Below are 18211 nucleotides of genomic sequence, written 5' to 3'. Positions count from 1 at the left end.
ATTTGACAAGGCAATTTCATATTCTCCGGGCGTTACCTGGTTATTTGATTATTTGATTATAAGATTCTGGTTACTCTACCTGACTGCGCTAATTATGAATATGACAGTTATTACCTCATTCAATGCCTATCGTGAAGTTTAAATTATCATTTGCTTTTGTTAAATAGTGATGAATTCAAAATGCGATGTTCTGATCCACAGTTTTTTTTATAAGTCACGGTTACGTAGCTGTAGGTTACGGCTGGTGCACGATCAAGTTTTAATAAACTTTGTGTCGTCAAACTTAATAAATCATGATCAAAAGAAGATTATCCAACTTATCTGACAGACAATTTCAGTTCATCGGCGTCACCTCATTGACAGTTATATCTTTATTGTTCAAATTTAATGGTCTTATAATCAATCGATTAAAATATTGGATTGCACACGAAGCGCTTCGTTATTCCCTCAAATCCAAACAATATATTCAAGTTATAGACATGGCAATTAACTCACCATAAAATATTAAACTCAAATGCGAGCCACACATTTAATCAACCTTTATGGGTGGCAACGTTGGATTGAACATTAATGGTATTCTCCTGCCAACTTCCGTTGTCAACTTTCCCAGAAATTTATTGCTTAACGATCCTTTTAAAACTGTCTACATATGCCCTGATCCTACAAAGAAAGAAGGAAGGCCGCGCATCTAGCAACAGGAAGTTTTTATTGGAAAAGTTAATTTATATTTGGAACAATACAGTAATGGGAAATAAACAACTTTCTCAAAATCACAACTATCTTTTCTGTTGAATGTGAGACTCAATAACAACTCCCATGTTTAATGCATTGTTCAGATTTCAGAATATAAATTAACTCCCTCTATGAATACTGATCCTGTTGCTAGATGTCTCCTTCCTTGTGTGATCAGGGCATATCTAGACACTTTTAAAAGGATCGTTAAGCAATAACTGAAGTTCTTCAACATTATTTTGACAGTTTTTTGTGATTTAATGAACACGACCTCCGTTTCTCGCCAACTATACTGACGATTCGAATATTCTGTTATATCCAATTAATTCTTTCCTCAAACGCAAAGCTCTCAAATCCTATCTCCTGAGTGTTGCCATGATCAACATTAATCAACAATCTAGTAGCTAACTGAAAGTTTAAAATCAATGAAACAGAAAGTTTAAAATCACACGATGTCTATTGTCTCGTTTCTCGCCCAAATACTGAAAAACAATATATAACATAACCAATCCGTGAGGAACATACATGTCCATTAAAACAATAATCAGAATAATAATTCAGAGATACACACTCAACAAATCAGTTCCTTGTTTTTTCAGTCCCTCCACATGGAGACGGTAGTCCTGATTTTAGAAAAGTGGGAGCGGTCAGCGTTTTCCGTTTCCTCAGAGGGTGTTTCTGCTGGTTTCTTAGCGTAAACTATAGCAGCCAGCAGTACTACTGTCACCAGGATAATTAGTCCAAGGAGAATGTTCGGCACTGTTGAAGTGGGGATTAGTTATATAGTCTGCGTAAAGGCACTGTTGAAGTGGGGATTAGTTATATAGTCTGCGTAACTGTTGAAGTGGGGATTAGTTATATAGTCTGCGTAAAGGCACTGTTGAAGTGGGGATTAGTTATATAGTCTGCGTAAAGGCACTGTTGAAGTGGGGATTAGTTATATAGTCTGCGTAACTGTTGAAGTGGGGATTAGTTATATAGTCTGCGTAAAGGCACTGTTGAAGTGGGGATTAGTTATATAGTCTGCGTAAAGGCACTGTTGAAGTGGGGATTAGTTATATAGTCTGCGTAACTGTTGAAGTGGGGATTAGTTATATAGTCTGCGTAAAGGCACTGTTGAAGTGGGGATTAGTTATATAGTCTGCGTAAAGGCACTGTTGAAGTGGGGATTAGTTATATAGTCTGCGTAACTGTTGAAGTGGGGATTAGTTATATAGTCTGCGTAAAGGCACTGTTGAAGTGGGGATTAGTTATATAGTCTGCGTAAAGGCACTGTTGAAGTGGGGATTAGTTATATAGTCTGCGTAACTGTTGAAGTGGGGATTAGTTATATAGTCTGCGTAACTGTTGAAGTGGGGATTAGTTATATAGTCTGCGTAAAGGCACTGTTGAAGTGGGGATTAGTTATATAGTCTGCGTAACTGTTGAAGTGGGGATTAGTTATATAGTCTGCGTAAAGGCACTGTTGAAGTGGGGATTAGTTATATAGTCTGCGTAAAGGCACTGTTGAAGTGGGGATTAGTTATATAGTCTGCGTAAAGGCACTGTTGAAGTGGGGATTAGTTATATAGACTATATATAGTCTGCGTAAAGGCACTGTTGAAGTGGGGATTAGTTATATAGTCTGCGTAAAGGCACTGTTGAAGTGGGGATTAGTTATATAGTCTGCGTAACTGTTGAAGTGGGGATTAGTTATATAGTCTGCGTAAAGGCACTGTTGAAGTGGGGATTAGTTATATAGTCTGCGTAAAGGCACTGTTGAAGTGGGGATTAGTTATATAGTCTGCGTAAAGGCACTGTTGAAGTGGGGATTAGTTATATAGACTATATATAGTCTGCGTAAAGGCACTGTTGAAGTGGGGATTAGTTATATAGACTATATATAGTCTGCGTAAAGGCACTGTTGAAGTGGGGATTAGTTATATAGTCTGCGTAAAGGCACTGTTGAAGTGGGGATTAGTTATATAGACTATATATAGTCTGCGTAAAGGCACTGTTGAAGTGGGGATTAGTTATATAGACTATATATAGTCTGCGTAAAGGCACTGTTGAAGTGGGGATTAGTTATATAGACTATATATAGTCTGCGTAAAGGCACTGTTGAAGTGGGGATTAGTTATATAGTCTGCGTAAAGGCACTGTTGAAGTGGGGATTAGTTATATAGTCTGCGTAAAGAATTGGTTCGACTGTTCGAGTGACGTTTGAAACATAATAGTTCTCTCTCTTGAAAATCCACTAAAAGCTTTTGTTATGATAACTTAACTACTTAGCTTGCAATTTCATAATGTCAGGATTCTGACTAAATGATTTGACAGACAAGCTCTTTACGTCCATATGAAAATGGAATTCGCAGAGAAGCTAACATATCCCTAGAGTTAGTGTTACATACTACAAAACAACCCCATATCTTGCTACTACACAGATCATCCAACCCACTTCAGGGCCAAATACCTATACCCTATAAAGATAATATTTAGTTTTTATTTTTTAGGTACTTTCTAAGTATCGGAGTGCTATTCTCTGTCTTAACACTTTAACAGCAACTAGACGGTACTATTTTAGTTTATCACAATGCGACACATCAGCTTGAAGGCTGTACTTATGTAAGCATAATACATCTTTTTCATCTGGAAAATGAAACTTTCTACAGCCACCTAATATTGATCTACAAAATATTGATCTACAAAACAATTAGTTTGATAACAAGTAGGATTTGGTGTCTTAATTAAAGAAATAAGATGTTGTGTCAGTAAAATGTCACAGGATCTCACACGAGCTGATCCACTGTCTCGTAGGAGCTTGTCATGACATGCTTCAATGAGATAATCACATTATCCCTGGACCTGGTCCTGCCATTCAAACCTACCACCCACGTCTTCATACAAAGCTGTAAAGTATGTTAACCCTGTTAGAATCGTCGTGGACCGATCAAGACTCCAAGATAGAACTGATGGGATGTTTGCAAATGCCATGTTTTCTGGTACAGTCAAGAGATCATGTTAGATAGTAACTTCGTTAAGTTACCATTTTAATAGGACATCCAGATTCAAGCTGTGTGACCACGCACTAGATTCATTTCATTTATATTGGGACTGTATCAGCTTACTATAAAATCAACATTTCCAATTTCATCGGATTCCAACGGATAACGACCAGGTTCTATATTATAGCGTGGAGCACTGATTTACGTTTGTGGCCCTTCACATACTCTTATGCATCAGTGGATAGGGAAATAACAATTGAAATAGAGCAGTTCAGATTACCTCAAGTAACAGTTTTACCGGCGTACTATAGGTGAAGGTCCGTACTGTGACCAAACGCCTTTAAGTTGTTCAAGATTTGAAAAGTATTTAATAAAAAAGAAGTGTCTTAAGCGGTTCTCAAGAACATTACAAATGAAAAACATTATAAAGCCGACTGTGTGATATGACTTGCCAGTTACATATCGTTAATGTTTCATAGGTTCTTCTACCTGTGCAGCTAATTATGACCATTACATATCTATATTTTCTCTGATTTTGATGCTTCTTATAATGTTTTTATCCTAAAGAATTCTAGTCCTAGTAATTTAGAAGTTAACGAACATCTACTTATACAAAAACTCAGAACTTTGAAACCACATGGTATTAATTCATGTGATCCTTTTGGTAAGCCACTTTTATTTGAAAATAAAACTTTTAATAATGGTCCTTAAATTATTTCACCCTTAATGCAGGGACTAGTATATTTTTCCGACTAGTTGGGGCCTCACAACCCCCCATACCCGAGTGCTTCCCATTCCATTTTTGAGAGTTTGGCTTCTTTTTACAGCTAACATCCTTTAGTTCAAATTATAATTTTCTGATATAATTGGAGTATTAACCCTTATCTTTATTAGGTACTGAAGATGTCCGAAAATGTTTTACCAATGATGTTATAAAGATTTTGTTGGAATTTTTAAACTCATTCGTTGTCTGACTGTGGGAACTATTGATTCTTGATCATATCTATATTTCCTGTATGAAAAATTGGAGATCCCTACAATCTGCTCTACCCCTGTAAATTATTATAGGGGTAAGGCAGATTTTGGGTATCTTCAATTTTTATAGTTTAATACACGTCAACTGTCTTAGGCCCATAAATAGCCGTAAACAAATCCTCTTTGTAGTATGCGTCACTCGACGTCAACTTACGTATTTTCTGAGTGGACAGACACTTAAAAGCGTAGTCAGAAGAAACGGTATTGACATCAAACGAACAGCTGTTTTCTGCAACCATTTAAAAATGTATGACAGTAATAAAGCAAACAGCAAGCGATACCACGAGAAACACTGGACTGTTACCCGGTAAAAATTGATACCTGACTGTGGACTGTGGAGCTTGAAACCTTATCCTTAGTACCTACTAGTAGTATACGGCATCATATTCCAACTTGTAAATTATTCCAATGTATTGGAAACCTGATATACTTTTGGCCAGTATATTTTCGCGTTTTGTAAAAAGTATTATCTAACCTATTACCTATAACATACCAGAAATATTTGGATGTACTCTTTCAGAGAGTCTATCCGTCCCCCTTCATAGCGGCAACTTTCTCCTCTTGTGAGATGTCCCCCGGATGTACAGCGTCCATCCTCAGGAAGTACATGGAGACAGCCCGAGCAGCCTGGATATAGAGACTGAGAGCTATTCCACCTAGTAGGAAGGAGATCCAGGTGATGGTCTGTAAAGAGGGGGTGTTAGATCAGTGTGGTTGCTAGGTCAGTGGTCACTTAGTGTGGTTGCCAGGTCACTTACCTCGATTACAGTGATAAAACTCGTGATTTTAAGTAAAGTTTGTTTAAGAATTGCAAAGTTTACCCTGCACTGCTTGAACTACAATTGGTTTTTAATTTTTCACATTCGATCGGCCAAATAATCGATCTATCAAAACCACGGATCGCTGTCATGTGTAAAACCAACTTGTACCGGACATAAACTACGTGCATACGGCACAACAATAACTCCAGTTCTCACCATTGGGCCGACCAAGAAGTTACAGAAGTATGTCATAGTTCCGTCCAACACATCATAGATAGTGCGGCACTGTCCCATTTGGTGCTCAATCTGCTTTGAAGCTGTTATCACAAAGCAGTCTATCTCTGTCAGGATTATATTTCCGTATTCTATTATCGTCTGAAGTATGTATTTCTATTTTAAATATGTTTTATGCTTACGATTTCTTTTAAAAATAGTAAGCTTTGTGACAAATATTTTGACACTGAGAAATCCATTTTGTAAATCATTCCTTCCAACTAAGGCGTTGCATTATTTGTTCAATAGTCACGCTGATAGAAGGCAATCATTACTAAACATGAAGCATATTCAATTGTCAATGCGACTACAAAACAATCCCCCACTTAATATTCAAATCTTACTTTAAATACCAACCATATCATTTCGGTGGCAATGCTTATTTGATATTAAATACCAATCACATTATTTCATGGTTTCATATTACATTATATTCTGAGGGGTTTACAAATAATTCCTTTATATATAATCATCATGACACCACTCCATCACATATAAGCATTGTCCACCAAATCACCTTCAGCTGACGACGATTAACACATGTTTATTGAAAGCTTCTACAAGTTAAACTATCATATCACTTTTATGTTTTTAGCCCAACTCCATTCAGTATTATCATCATGTTTATCCATTGAACAAAATAAATGATACTTACCGACAATAGAATTGTAGGACCCCGGGTCTCGAGATAGAATGGTTGAAGGACACTCCATTTACTGTATGCATTTAGAGAATGTATCTTTGACTGAAATTCCATGTTGTTATCAATTAAAATTCAATGTTATAAGTCTGTGGTCTGTTCCATGTTGGAGCTAAAAACTGACATGCTTAATCTTGAGAATGAGCACTCAAAGAAAAAAATCATAAGCCATACTCTTATGCTTCTTCATGATTGAAATAACATAAAATTTGATATCAGTTGAAATTTTACATCTATAATATCAATCAGCAATCTTTATTTAGTTCCATCTTGACATAAGCTGCAGTGGCTCTAATATCTGCCGTGATAATTTTATTACACCTCCCGAGATCCTAACATTAAACTTGTTATCCTCTTACTGTTAATATGTCGATATTAAGTTGCGTGTATAGGGCGTCATATGATGCCTGAAATAAACAAATGTTAGTAAATAGCCAATACCTTTAGTATGCATTAGCTTATTAGCATGAGGGAATGGGTCAACATTGCCGGACCATCCTGTATGTCAGAAAACAATTACCAGTCATAACATATTAATGGAATCTTACCATAAGTGTGTTGAATTTCTTGCTCAAAGCACCAATCCCAAGTTTAGAATAGTCAGTATTACTGCCGCCTCCATCATCATCATCACCACCCCCTGAGTCGAAATCGTCCCAGTTGAACCGTTTGCGTCTCCTCTTTGAAGTCGCCTTCTTAGCTGCTTCTTCCTGTTCCTCTTGCCATTCTCCCATGTCTTTTATTATATCTTCATTGGTCACCCATTTCTCAAGGCAGTGCTCCTTGAATGCTTTCTGAGAGTAAAATGGTATTTGGAACAATTTAGATGTGTCTGATCGTGCAATTCCAACAGATTGTGTTGTTGGAAGCCGATGAGAGATTCAATTCTATTAAGATAACACAAAACAGGTTGGACAAATATGGACGTACATGTCTACATGAACATACATGATGGACAAATATTTAGTATGGACATAAGTGAACGGCTTAGTATTATTATAGTTAATCACAAAATGTATTTACTTTTTGGAGACAAATGTAACTCACGTAATCATCCTCCTTTTTCAGTTTCTTCTTCATTTTCTTGTTCCAATTCTCAATATTCGCCTGCCACGCTTCAACATTGGCCTGTGTGTCATTAAACAGGGTCGTCTTACCCTTCTTGAAGGTCGCTTCCAGGTTAGTGAACTGCAGTACCTCTAGAGTCTGGTGCAGTGTTTGGCAGAGTGTTGCTTTCTCTTTCTCCATCAGAATTTGATCGTCGAATTTTGCCAATTTGAGCTGGTTGACGTGAAACACCGTATCCAATGTCTGAAATAGTTCAGTTAAACCAAGTAAATTCTATAAAATTAATTTTGTTATTTTAGTAGTTTATAACTGAAATTATTCACCGAAGGCTAATTGTCCTGGTCATACCTCGTTCACCGCTAAAATGTCCGGTATTGTCGGCCAAATTTCTGCCAGTTTTAATGCATCAAACAGAGCGTCGTCTCTCAGGCAAGCTCTGAAGAACTGGTTGAAAGTCAGGTTGAAATTCTTCTGTCCGTGGGTGTAAAGTGCCAGGATGTTGTAGTCAACTACCAGATGTTTGTCCCAGAACTGAAAATTTTATTAATCTATTTAAATAGGTTCAGAGCAACTTAAAATCGATTCTAAACGCTTCATATCATTTTCAATCTCGACAAAAAGTTATTAATGCCATAGTATGTGCATACTGCATATTCTGCATATTCTGCATATTCTGCATATTCTGCATATTCTGCATATTCTGCATATTCTGCATATTCTGCATATTCGGCATATTCGGCATATTCTGCATATTCGGCAGATTCGGCATATTCTGCATATTCTACATATTCGGCATATTCTTAATGTTCTGCATATTCTGCATATTCTGCATGTTCTGCATGGTCTACATATTCTGCATATTCTGAATATTCTGCATATTCTGCATATTCTGCATAATATTGCAGGTTCTTTGACGCTAGTTTGAAAATTCCAAGATAAACTAACCACAAAGAAGTTTTGATCATCTTCTTGGACAACCTGAAAAAGTAACCTATTGTAAAACATGTATAATTATACAAGTAGTATTGGTAATATCTTAATAGATTTAAGCTTAATTTTTGATTATCGATAAATGTGCCGAACAGTTGTACGAAAGGTGCTGCAAGTGGGTTGAAGTAGGTCAGGTATTGTATGACGTTGTAGAAAATGTATAAAAATTCACACATGACACCCTTCAATGTTCATGACAGATTAACAGAAGACACTCCCGAAATCCCGAATGCTTCTTACTGAAGATCGCCTTTTTCTTTAAGTTCATACCATCTCGCATTTTCTTTAACTACACTTACGATTTTTCAGTTTTGTGCTTCAGAAACCTCCACCTTATGTTACAGCCATTTAATTCTAAATTTATTTTACGATCGAGTTTGTTGATTCGGTGCAGACACACTAATTTTCAGAGATTGAAGTGGAAAGGCAAGGAAATGAAATCTGTCATAACTCCTAATTTGTTTCCAGTTGTGTTCGTGAGTCGGCATATAATTAAATTTTGATCAATAAATTCATGAGAGATTGAAGGAAGATAAAGGAGACTGAGATCTGTCATAACTTCTACTTCAAGTTCATGTCAAGGTTGCGAAATACGAACGCGCGAAATCGTCTTATGAGCTCCGCAGAATTGGCGAGGAGAGTTTGTCTAAAATGAGGCCTTTGATCAATCCGCTATTTGACTGACCATCAAGCAGCGGCGAAGGAGAATACGCTACAAATGTACTGGATGACCTCAATATCCAAAACGAGGTGAATTTAATACCAGCGCAGTGAGTGAGACCTCATTCTGGGGGAGGGGTAAAAAAAATTGAAATTTAAGAGAATTAATTTATGAACGCTTTATTTTAGGATGCTACTCTAAATTTGCTATTGTTCAATTGAACCATAATGTAAAATCAAAAATACCGTTCTGTGCATCGCTTCATCAGCCTTCTTGTAGACGTCACAAGAGAAAGCGAAGAGTGAGGTGGGAATAAAGTAGATGACACCGGTCATGATACAGAATAATGACAGAAACAGCGCGGCATACGACGAGAAGTAGATTATCATACCTGGGTCATATCAATCATTAGTTTTTAGTGCAAATAAATTTGAAATTGCTTAAATTGTAGATTTATCAAACATGCAGGATTCACAACATTGGGTAATGGTTAAATCCGGGGTTCCTTCTCGAAAGTAAACTCAGAATTCAGTTTAACGTAAAACAGCTTTGTCTCCTTATATTTGTTAGCTATTTATAAACTTTGACATTATGTGCGGGTACCAGCTAGAAGTAGAATGCCTCACCAAACCCTCACCAACCCTCACTAACCCTCACCAATCCTCACCAACCCTCACCAACCCTCACCAACCCCTCACCAACTCCTCACCAATCCCTCACCAACCCCTCACTAACCCTCACCAACCCTCACCAACCCTCACCAACCCTCACTAACCCTCAACAACCCTCACCAACCCCTCACCAACCCATCACCAACCCTCACCAACCCCTCACTAACCCCTCACCAACCCATCACCAACTTTCACCAATCCTCACCAACCCTCACCAACCCCTCACCAACCCTCACTAACCCTCACCAACCCTCACCAACCCTCACCAACCCTCACCAACCCTCACCAACCCTCACCAACCCTCACCAACCCCTCACCAACTCCTCACCAACTTTCACCAACCCTCACCAGCCCTCACCAACCCTCACCAAACCCTCACCAACCCCTCACCAACCCCTCACTAACCCGGATAATGTGACTTGGCTCCTCTGGAGGTTGGTCTCTGGTCTGCCTTGAAGTTACAGCACCCCACACACCAGGCAAATACCCCCACAAACACTGTCGCTAAACTCAGGGCGTTTACCACTATGAATGCGAAGTACCTGAGAATGATTAGCATGTGTTGTTTGGAAGTTTCTAAGATGAAAATCTGCCGTAATATAAACAATATTTTTACAGAACCCCTCCAGATTCCAAAAGATAATCTTTCATAATAGCAGTCAATATAGAATTTTAACCATATGAAATTAAAGTCTTAAAACTGTTCTTTTGTCTTCTGATCTACAGATTTACCTCACTTGATTGACGTCTGAAAGGAGCGAGGTTTCACCAAAAAAGTAGTTAGGAAATTGAATTGCTTGAGTGAAATCTTTGAACCCCACTTTTTGCTGGGTTATGAAACTTTCCATCTGACTTGATGCCATTATTTTCGCCTGGGCTACTTGTAGGGCGAATGCTGGGAATTTTTTCTTTATCGGAAAATATGTGAATGAATATTCGTTATCATAATTGGCTTAGTTTGCATACTCAATACTGAGTAACACATTTCCCCGACCCCACGTGGATATTGAATAATGAATATGATTGTAAATCAATCTCACCTGCTCTATATGTAGCTGTTCTCTCTTCCAACGTAGTCTTAAGTTTATTCCATCGTGCCTCTCCCTAGTTTAAAAAATTCAATTTAGAATTATTTTGCTTGTTAACGCCTCGAGTAAACAGTTATTTATCTACACTGCCTGTTTTTTAATCAATAAACTTTCAAACTGTTACACAAATACATCATTTTATTTCAAATAAAATTCGCCGAATGACCTTTCATGCCTTGACAAGTGACCGAGTGTAAACAAAATTAGGGACACCGAAACACCAGTTGCCCAGTAAACTGGTCACAGCAATTACATCGGGCCCTATATGCACCTATAAGTAAAGCGATGCTGCAACCAAGGCATGCTAGGTTTATTCCATTGGACTAAATGGGGTTACAGCCTAAAATATAAATATAATAACAATGTGCCATAATTATAAACACAATTTATAAAACATATTTTATTAATTACATATATTATTAATTTGATATTTAAATATAGTTAATTTAAAGATAACAAAAACTTTCAATTATAAAAATATATAATATTGTTATCTATAACAAGAGATTATAATTACTGATTAAGGATTTGTGGCTTTTGTACGGGGTTGTAGAGTACAGAAAAAATACATTTATAAAATTAAACTTTACAGGTCACCTTCAAGAAATCATCGTATATCTTAGCATCCCAGGCTGCCACAATAATCTTGGATGAGTTCGTCATAGCCTCAATTAGCTTCTCCTCTATTAACTGAGGTAAAATGGTTTAATTAATAATCGTAATTTCAAAATTTACTTAATCTATTCTTATGCGATTTCCATTATTTTGTGAACGTCTTTTAAAAAAATTAGAGTCCTGTTTTAGCTTCCAACAATTACAAAGTATCATATTCAATTATATTTGTTTGGTATAAAAGAAATCACTTGAGGTGACAAGGAAATTGGAAGTAATTAATTTTATGTTCATTTTTTATTATGGACTAAAACGAAAGTTACAAATGCTAGGTCAACCAAGTGATTCTGCCATTTCAAGTGCCAAAATACACAATATAATTGTGCAGTCTAGCTGTATTGGGGTTGGTCCTACGACACAGTTTAAGTGTACAACTCTGCTCGGCTGTTACTATGGCTTGCAGTATTAGGCCCCAATTGGAATCGAAACTGGGACCTTCTGCATCAGCATGACGGACATGCCATTGAGCCATTTTAATGTTTTCTGCCTAGTTCATGTTCAACAATCTTCGTTCACAGCGGAATTGAGAAAATAACCTAAAACTAAATGGTTTTAAACTTTTATTATACTCACTGTTGTAACTACAGGCCAGGAATCATCTATCATCGTATTAGTTGGCTTGCTGAAATCTTCAGCGTCCTTTTGTGTCCAGCATTCGTCATTAGCCGCATCAGTGAAATCTGATTTGAAGTATTAATTTGAATCGATTATGATCAATACTGATTTAAAAAAACCATTCATCGCAATTGCCTGAATCTTTTGTTGTCGCCATAAAGTAGTATTTGTGAACTTCTGTAGTTCATGAAACATTAATCATTACATGGTATGATTATGGTGGATTCTTTTGCTGGCGAAGAATTTGGATGAGATTGTGGTACTCGAAAGTGCATTGCTAAATATTACTTTCTTTAATTTACATAAAAATATCACCTGTTGCTTTGCAATATGCATCTGCTAATGTGGGTATCATTTTGGTGCAGTTGACTGACGAGATATTCGAACTGACATAGGATGCTAAATTCATCATCTCTTGTACAGTAGTTATCAGTTCCGATATTTTCCTCGCTCCATTCAAATCTGAATATTTTTGTTTCGTTAGGAATGGTATAAGTACAATGGTTGCCATTCGCCGTATGTAATTGATATTTTAGAAATTATTTTGTTGATCAGTTTAAAGAGGTGGATATCGCACATAAAATATTGCTTTTCCCAAGATCGTAGCCAAAGCTACGGGCCGGAAATAATTAATATCGTCAATCAAAATATCAAAATTAAACGTACGTGTATTAAGAGTTGCCACCTCCGTGTGTAATATTGCTAGATCAGCTGTTGTGACAGCTTGTATTCTGCTCACTGCTGTTGGTATTGCCTCTGAAAATAATAAATTATAATAAATTTGGATTTACAGCTCTAGTAGCCTGAATCCTGAATTAAAGTTTCAGCACCGAATGATGAAGATATAATTTTTATTTGTTCTGATCCTTTATTTTCTTACCGTTATACCATTCTACCAACTTTGGCAAAAGTTGATCGTTGAATTCATATATGAATTCACTCAATTGCTGAAATAAAAACATGTTAAGAATGCAAAAAAACAATCTGTATTTATTTCAAATTTCATTATTTGATTAATTTACAGCACGGTTTTACTTAACCCTCCATACGGGCATACCCTCCATACGCTCCATAACCTCCATATCCTCCATACCCTCCATACGCTCCATACCCTCCATACCATCCATACCCTACATACCCTCCATACCCTCCATACCCTCCATACCCTCCATACCCTCCATACCCTCCATACCCTCCATACCCTCCATACCCTCCATACCCTCCATACCCTCCATACCCTCCATACCCTCCATACCCTCCATACCCTCCATACCCTCCATACCCTCCATACCCTCCATACCCTCCATACCCTCCATACCCTCCATACCCTCCATACCCTCCATACCCTCCATACCCTCCATACCCTCCATACCCTCTATAACCTCCATACCCTCCATACCCTCCATACCCTCCATACCCTCCATACCCTCCATACCCTCCATAGTCCATACCCTCCATACTCTCCATACCCTCCATAGTTCATTCCCTCTATACCCTCCATACCCTCCATACCCTCCATACCCTCCATACCCTCCATACCCTCCATACCCACCATACCCTCCATACCCTCCATACCCTCCATACCCTCCATACCCTCCATACCCTCCATACCCTCCATAACCTCCATACCCTCCATACCCTCCATACCCTCCATACCCTCCATACCCTCCATACCCTCCATACCCTCCAAACTCTCCATACCCTCCATACCCTCCATAGTCCATACCCTCTATACCCTCTATACCCTCCATACCCTCCATACCATTCATACCCTCCATGCCCTCCATACCCATCATACCCTCCATACCCTCCATACCCTCCATACCTGAGCTCCTTGTTCCTCGTAAGCCATACTCCAATTATAATCCAACTGTAGCTGAAGAGCTGCTTGACCCTTGTTTTCAGTAACCAGGACGTTGCCCACAAAACAGAGCAGACAGCTACACCTACACGTGAAACAGGAGACTCAGAGCACAACAATGTTTGGATTCCCAAACATAACAAGAAATGCAGCCGCTTTTCTTTTGTGGATGGCCGCTCAATTTCCCGATCATGATGGCGTATTTATCATATTCCATACAACCTGGGGACCCCAGGCTTTATTGTTTATACTTTATTAGCATGCAGATATGGCCGAGCGATTGGCCGAGCGCCGCCCAGTTAATTCTATATTAAATTTGAAAATCGTATACATTTCTATGTAACACTAACCATATGTTTATTGTTTCTGCAACCTGATATGACACGGATCTGTGCAAAATTTAATTTAGATTTCAGAATATTGCGCAAAATAACTTTGCGGAGTGACAAACTCCGCAAAGTTATAATTAATAGGGCACGTACGCTCGCAGGCACGCACGGTCGCAAAGCTGCCATATACAAAATACCCTCGTTCGCTAACCCTTGTCCTTGACTCTTATGTGCCTTCGGCACTTTGAGTCATGGATCGGGAATAACTCGATAAGATGTTGATAAATTAAGGGAGGGTTCATTGGGAAGAGTTTCTAATTACTGTCAGCCGTCAGGCTATAAGAAAAACTTGAAGGGTATATCTTGGCCCACAGAAACTTACAAAACCATAATGGTGAAGATTATGATAAGGAATCCATAGAAGTTAACCCAAGTACCGTTGGAGGGGTCCATCTTCTGTCTTTTAGTGCCATCAGTCCAGCCAAAAAGCTGAAATAGTTAACAAACTACAAGCCAGATTACCAACACATAATATCTATTTTAAATTCAAATTTGTCGTTCAGTATAAGTTATCAGTGAGTTGAATGTATCAGAACTTAATTGAGAGAAGGAACTTACCCCGTCTAACATTGAGAAAGTAACGAACAAGGTGAGACCGATAACCAGGAACAAGAGGAATCCTATCACAATAAACCAAGGTAGCTCTGCTTCAACCACCTAGAGGTAATATCTTGATAAATGGAGAAATAGTATAACAGTAAAAAGTAATACAGTAAATGTTACTAGATCATACGGTGTCCATTGTCCAACTTTTACAGAATGGAAAATTATGGTCGACACTATGACAGCTTTATTAATAAATTATTATACATATTTTAAATGTATTACAGCCTTACCTGTAGAATTCTGCCCTGTGTGTAGCCATCCTCAAACCATTTCTCAGTTATTATTTTTTCCATCAAATCTGAAATAATCTCAAATGAATGTTAAAGTCCCTTTCTAACATCTTTATTTTCTCTCTGGCTAAATATTCGTGTTAGCCGACTTCAACTTGCAACTAAATAATATCCTCTTTTTAAAACACTTAGCAGTCGGAGAGGAAGTTACACGGAGTTACTTTAAATGCACTTAGTCTCACCAAACAGAGATGTCTTCTGCAGTGCGAACATGAATGATTCCCCCATACTGTAAATAATGTTCAGCTTCTTCAAGTCGTACGACAACTTGGTTTTGTTCTGTGGATAGTAGTATTCTCTTTTGGTTATATTGCATTTTTCACGACAACACTAAGTAATTCAGTAAATATTACGAAACTTAGAAGATGCTTAAATTCAGAAGATACATTAAGTTTTCATGAAGATAACTTAAATTAGGAAGATAACATAAATTCAGATGATAAGTTAAAGTTAGAAGATAACTTAAATTTATAAGATAACTTAGATTTAATCGAATCTAACATCTGACTTACATAAGTAGGCGACAGTATATTGGAAAAGGTGATGTATTTGTCTGTCAAGTAGCTCGCATTGTCACATGGTCTCCAACACAGTTCAGTTGACGTTGTGTTTTTACCTGAGTTCATATCATTATTATAACTGAAATAAAGGCTTAATAAGACTCCTATTTAATGGAAACAGTTTAGTTCAATCGGGTTAAAAATAAACTTTGTAAATTGTAAAGTGACAGTTATTGACACGTATGCAATTTTAATCGAAGATAATATGTTCAAATAATAAAACTCACAAGTTAGAGTCTCGAGATGAGTATGATAAAAATCCACCTTTACGCACTCTGCATCCTTCTTGACAGCCCCCTCCGTCACCGTTCCTGCCGTATTAAAGAAGAATTCAACAAAGGTGACAGAACGCTTCAATTTGCCGGCTCTTAATTCCCAAATTCTGAAACCTTATTACAAAACAAAAAAACCAAAAAAAACAAGAAGCTTGGAATCATTTAAACTTAATGTTCTTTCAATCAATTTTTTGAAATCAATAATCTTTACTGCACCAGTATCATACCAAAACTTAGCTTCAGTCTAGTACGGTTAAAGACAGTTAAATCATATTTCAATAGAAGAACTTGGTCCTGACATATTTACAACTTACCACATGTCTCCTTATTAAGGCAGAACCCCCCCTCAAAGGCAAGAACTAACAGAAAGAGGGAGAGTGAACGGTTAACGTAGTGGGTCATATCACCACTTCGTCAGGACTCCACAACTTATCAAACAACCATTCAATCAATCACATTATTGTCTACATTAACTATTGGAACACATCGTACACATACTGTTGTGTATTATTGCTCTATACGGAACCCACGCACCGTGTGGTGAGCTTACACCTGGAGTCTGGATCAAACTCAAACTTAATCCTTACAAACTGCAGCTCTTTAAGTGGATATTTACAGCCCAAATATTCACTAAAAGGTCGTTATAACTGCAACTGATAATAATGAAGGTGTAGATAGCTGCAAGCTGTTGTGAGCTGTTGTCTATAACCTTGTTCGGGTAAGAAATTAATGTTGTGAATACTCGGCGTGGAAATATTCATGGAATTTATAGTGAATTGGAAATTTATTTTATACTATGTGTAGTTTATATACTGAGTTGCGTGGTACAATTTTTTTGTGCTCATGATTAATAACAGTAAAACCGTCAAAAGTCTGAATCTTTTTTTCTCTTCAGCAATTTTCGTGACAAACTCTACTGATGATGTCATATCCAATTGTGGATGAAGAAATCACCGCTATCACTATAATGACGAAGGATAGATATCACAAATTCCTTGCCAATCATAAAATCACGTCATTACCCTCAGGAAAATTTGCATCAATCATCACAAATCTTCTTAATTTAGCATACTAAACTTCACTCTTCGAGAAATTGTTCTCAGCTTTAATTTGATAATCTGACAATTTCCTGATCATGTACGATTTCGTGGTATTCATCGGCTGTTTCTTGGAAGTGTAACGCGTTAAATCACTCTCACGTATCTTAAAATGGTATTGACAATGTTTGATTTCTTAACTCTATCAATCTGTTTCATAGATTAGACGGCTGATTATGGTGGACAATCTCCGTTTTTATTTTTAGTTGGAACAAATCACGCTGAAAGCAACAGCTGCTCTGGTTAATGAGATTTCAATTTTCCTGGTAGTAATTAACGGATAATTGAGCAAATATCCTCAGCGTTTTCAATCCTGAATGTATTACTGACTGTTTATAGATCGGCGTTTAAAACATGGTGTATATTTGCGAAAGTTTTGTTATATTTTTGATCATCCTGACTAATTAAAAACTTGTCGGCCTTTTATATGTCTCGTTGCGGTCTTTAAACGAACAGTTCAATTATCTGTTTCCTTGACTAAAAAAGATGTTTATAATAATATGGATTTATTTCTAATTATTATTCCCTGTTTATTCTGCGAATTCTTACTAATTTAAATTACGCTTCCAGCTTCTATTTTTATAGTTACAAAAATCGACACGCATAGTTCAACATGACTTCCGTGATTCTGCATTATCTTAGTCGCCGGCCTGTCGACCTAGTAGTACCGTACTTTCTCTGATCATCAGGTGTTCATACCACCTGATCCGGAAGCAGTGAGGACAAATATTCTCCAACCCTCGCTATAAGCCGGACACCGCACTATTCCAATTAAAATCCTCACATAGACTCCTTCATCGGTTTTGGACGGCACGCATAATACGCTCCCAAATTAAAGGGTGACCAGCTAATTAAACGTTAGCTGATGTAAGGTATACTTAAT

General features: G+C 37.4%; 1 protein-coding gene across 1 annotated transcript; it reads right to left on the bottom strand.

Annotated features, from left to right (window-relative positions):
* Window positions 1-379: 379 nt before the first annotated feature.
* LOC134811146 (uncharacterized) lies at window positions 380-16749 on the bottom strand. Its single transcript, XM_063817881.1, has 26 exons — window positions 16546-16749; window positions 16184-16267; window positions 15909-16012; window positions 15579-15675; window positions 15337-15404; window positions 15059-15157; window positions 14823-14929; window positions 14076-14196; window positions 13131-13197; window positions 12917-13006; window positions 12566-12712; window positions 12209-12315; window positions 11561-11653; window positions 10916-10979; window positions 10608-10770; window positions 10281-10417; window positions 9450-9595; window positions 8499-8531; window positions 7902-8084; window positions 7533-7796; window positions 7034-7279; window positions 6845-6892; window positions 6441-6530; window positions 5729-5887; window positions 5245-5435; window positions 380-1491 (listed from the first exon to the last, which is right to left on the bottom strand). The coding sequence occupies exons 1-25, from the start codon at window positions 16631-16633 to the stop codon at window positions 5277-5279; spliced, it is 2964 nt and encodes a 987-aa protein (XP_063673951.1). The 5' UTR covers window positions 16634-16749; the 3' UTR covers window positions 380-1491; window positions 5245-5276.
* Between the last annotated feature and the right edge of the window lie 1462 nt (window positions 16750-18211).

The sequence above is a fragment of the Bolinopsis microptera genome, chromosome 2, assembly GCF_026151205.1.
Source record: "Bolinopsis microptera isolate Bmic1 chromosome 2, MBARI_Bmic_1.0, whole genome shotgun sequence".
NCBI classification, from domain to species: Eukaryota; Metazoa; Ctenophora; class Tentaculata; order Lobata; family Bolinopsidae; genus Bolinopsis; species Bolinopsis microptera.
The sequence above is the reverse complement of the archived record's forward strand: the minus strand, read 5'-3'. Positions and strand labels throughout refer to the sequence as shown.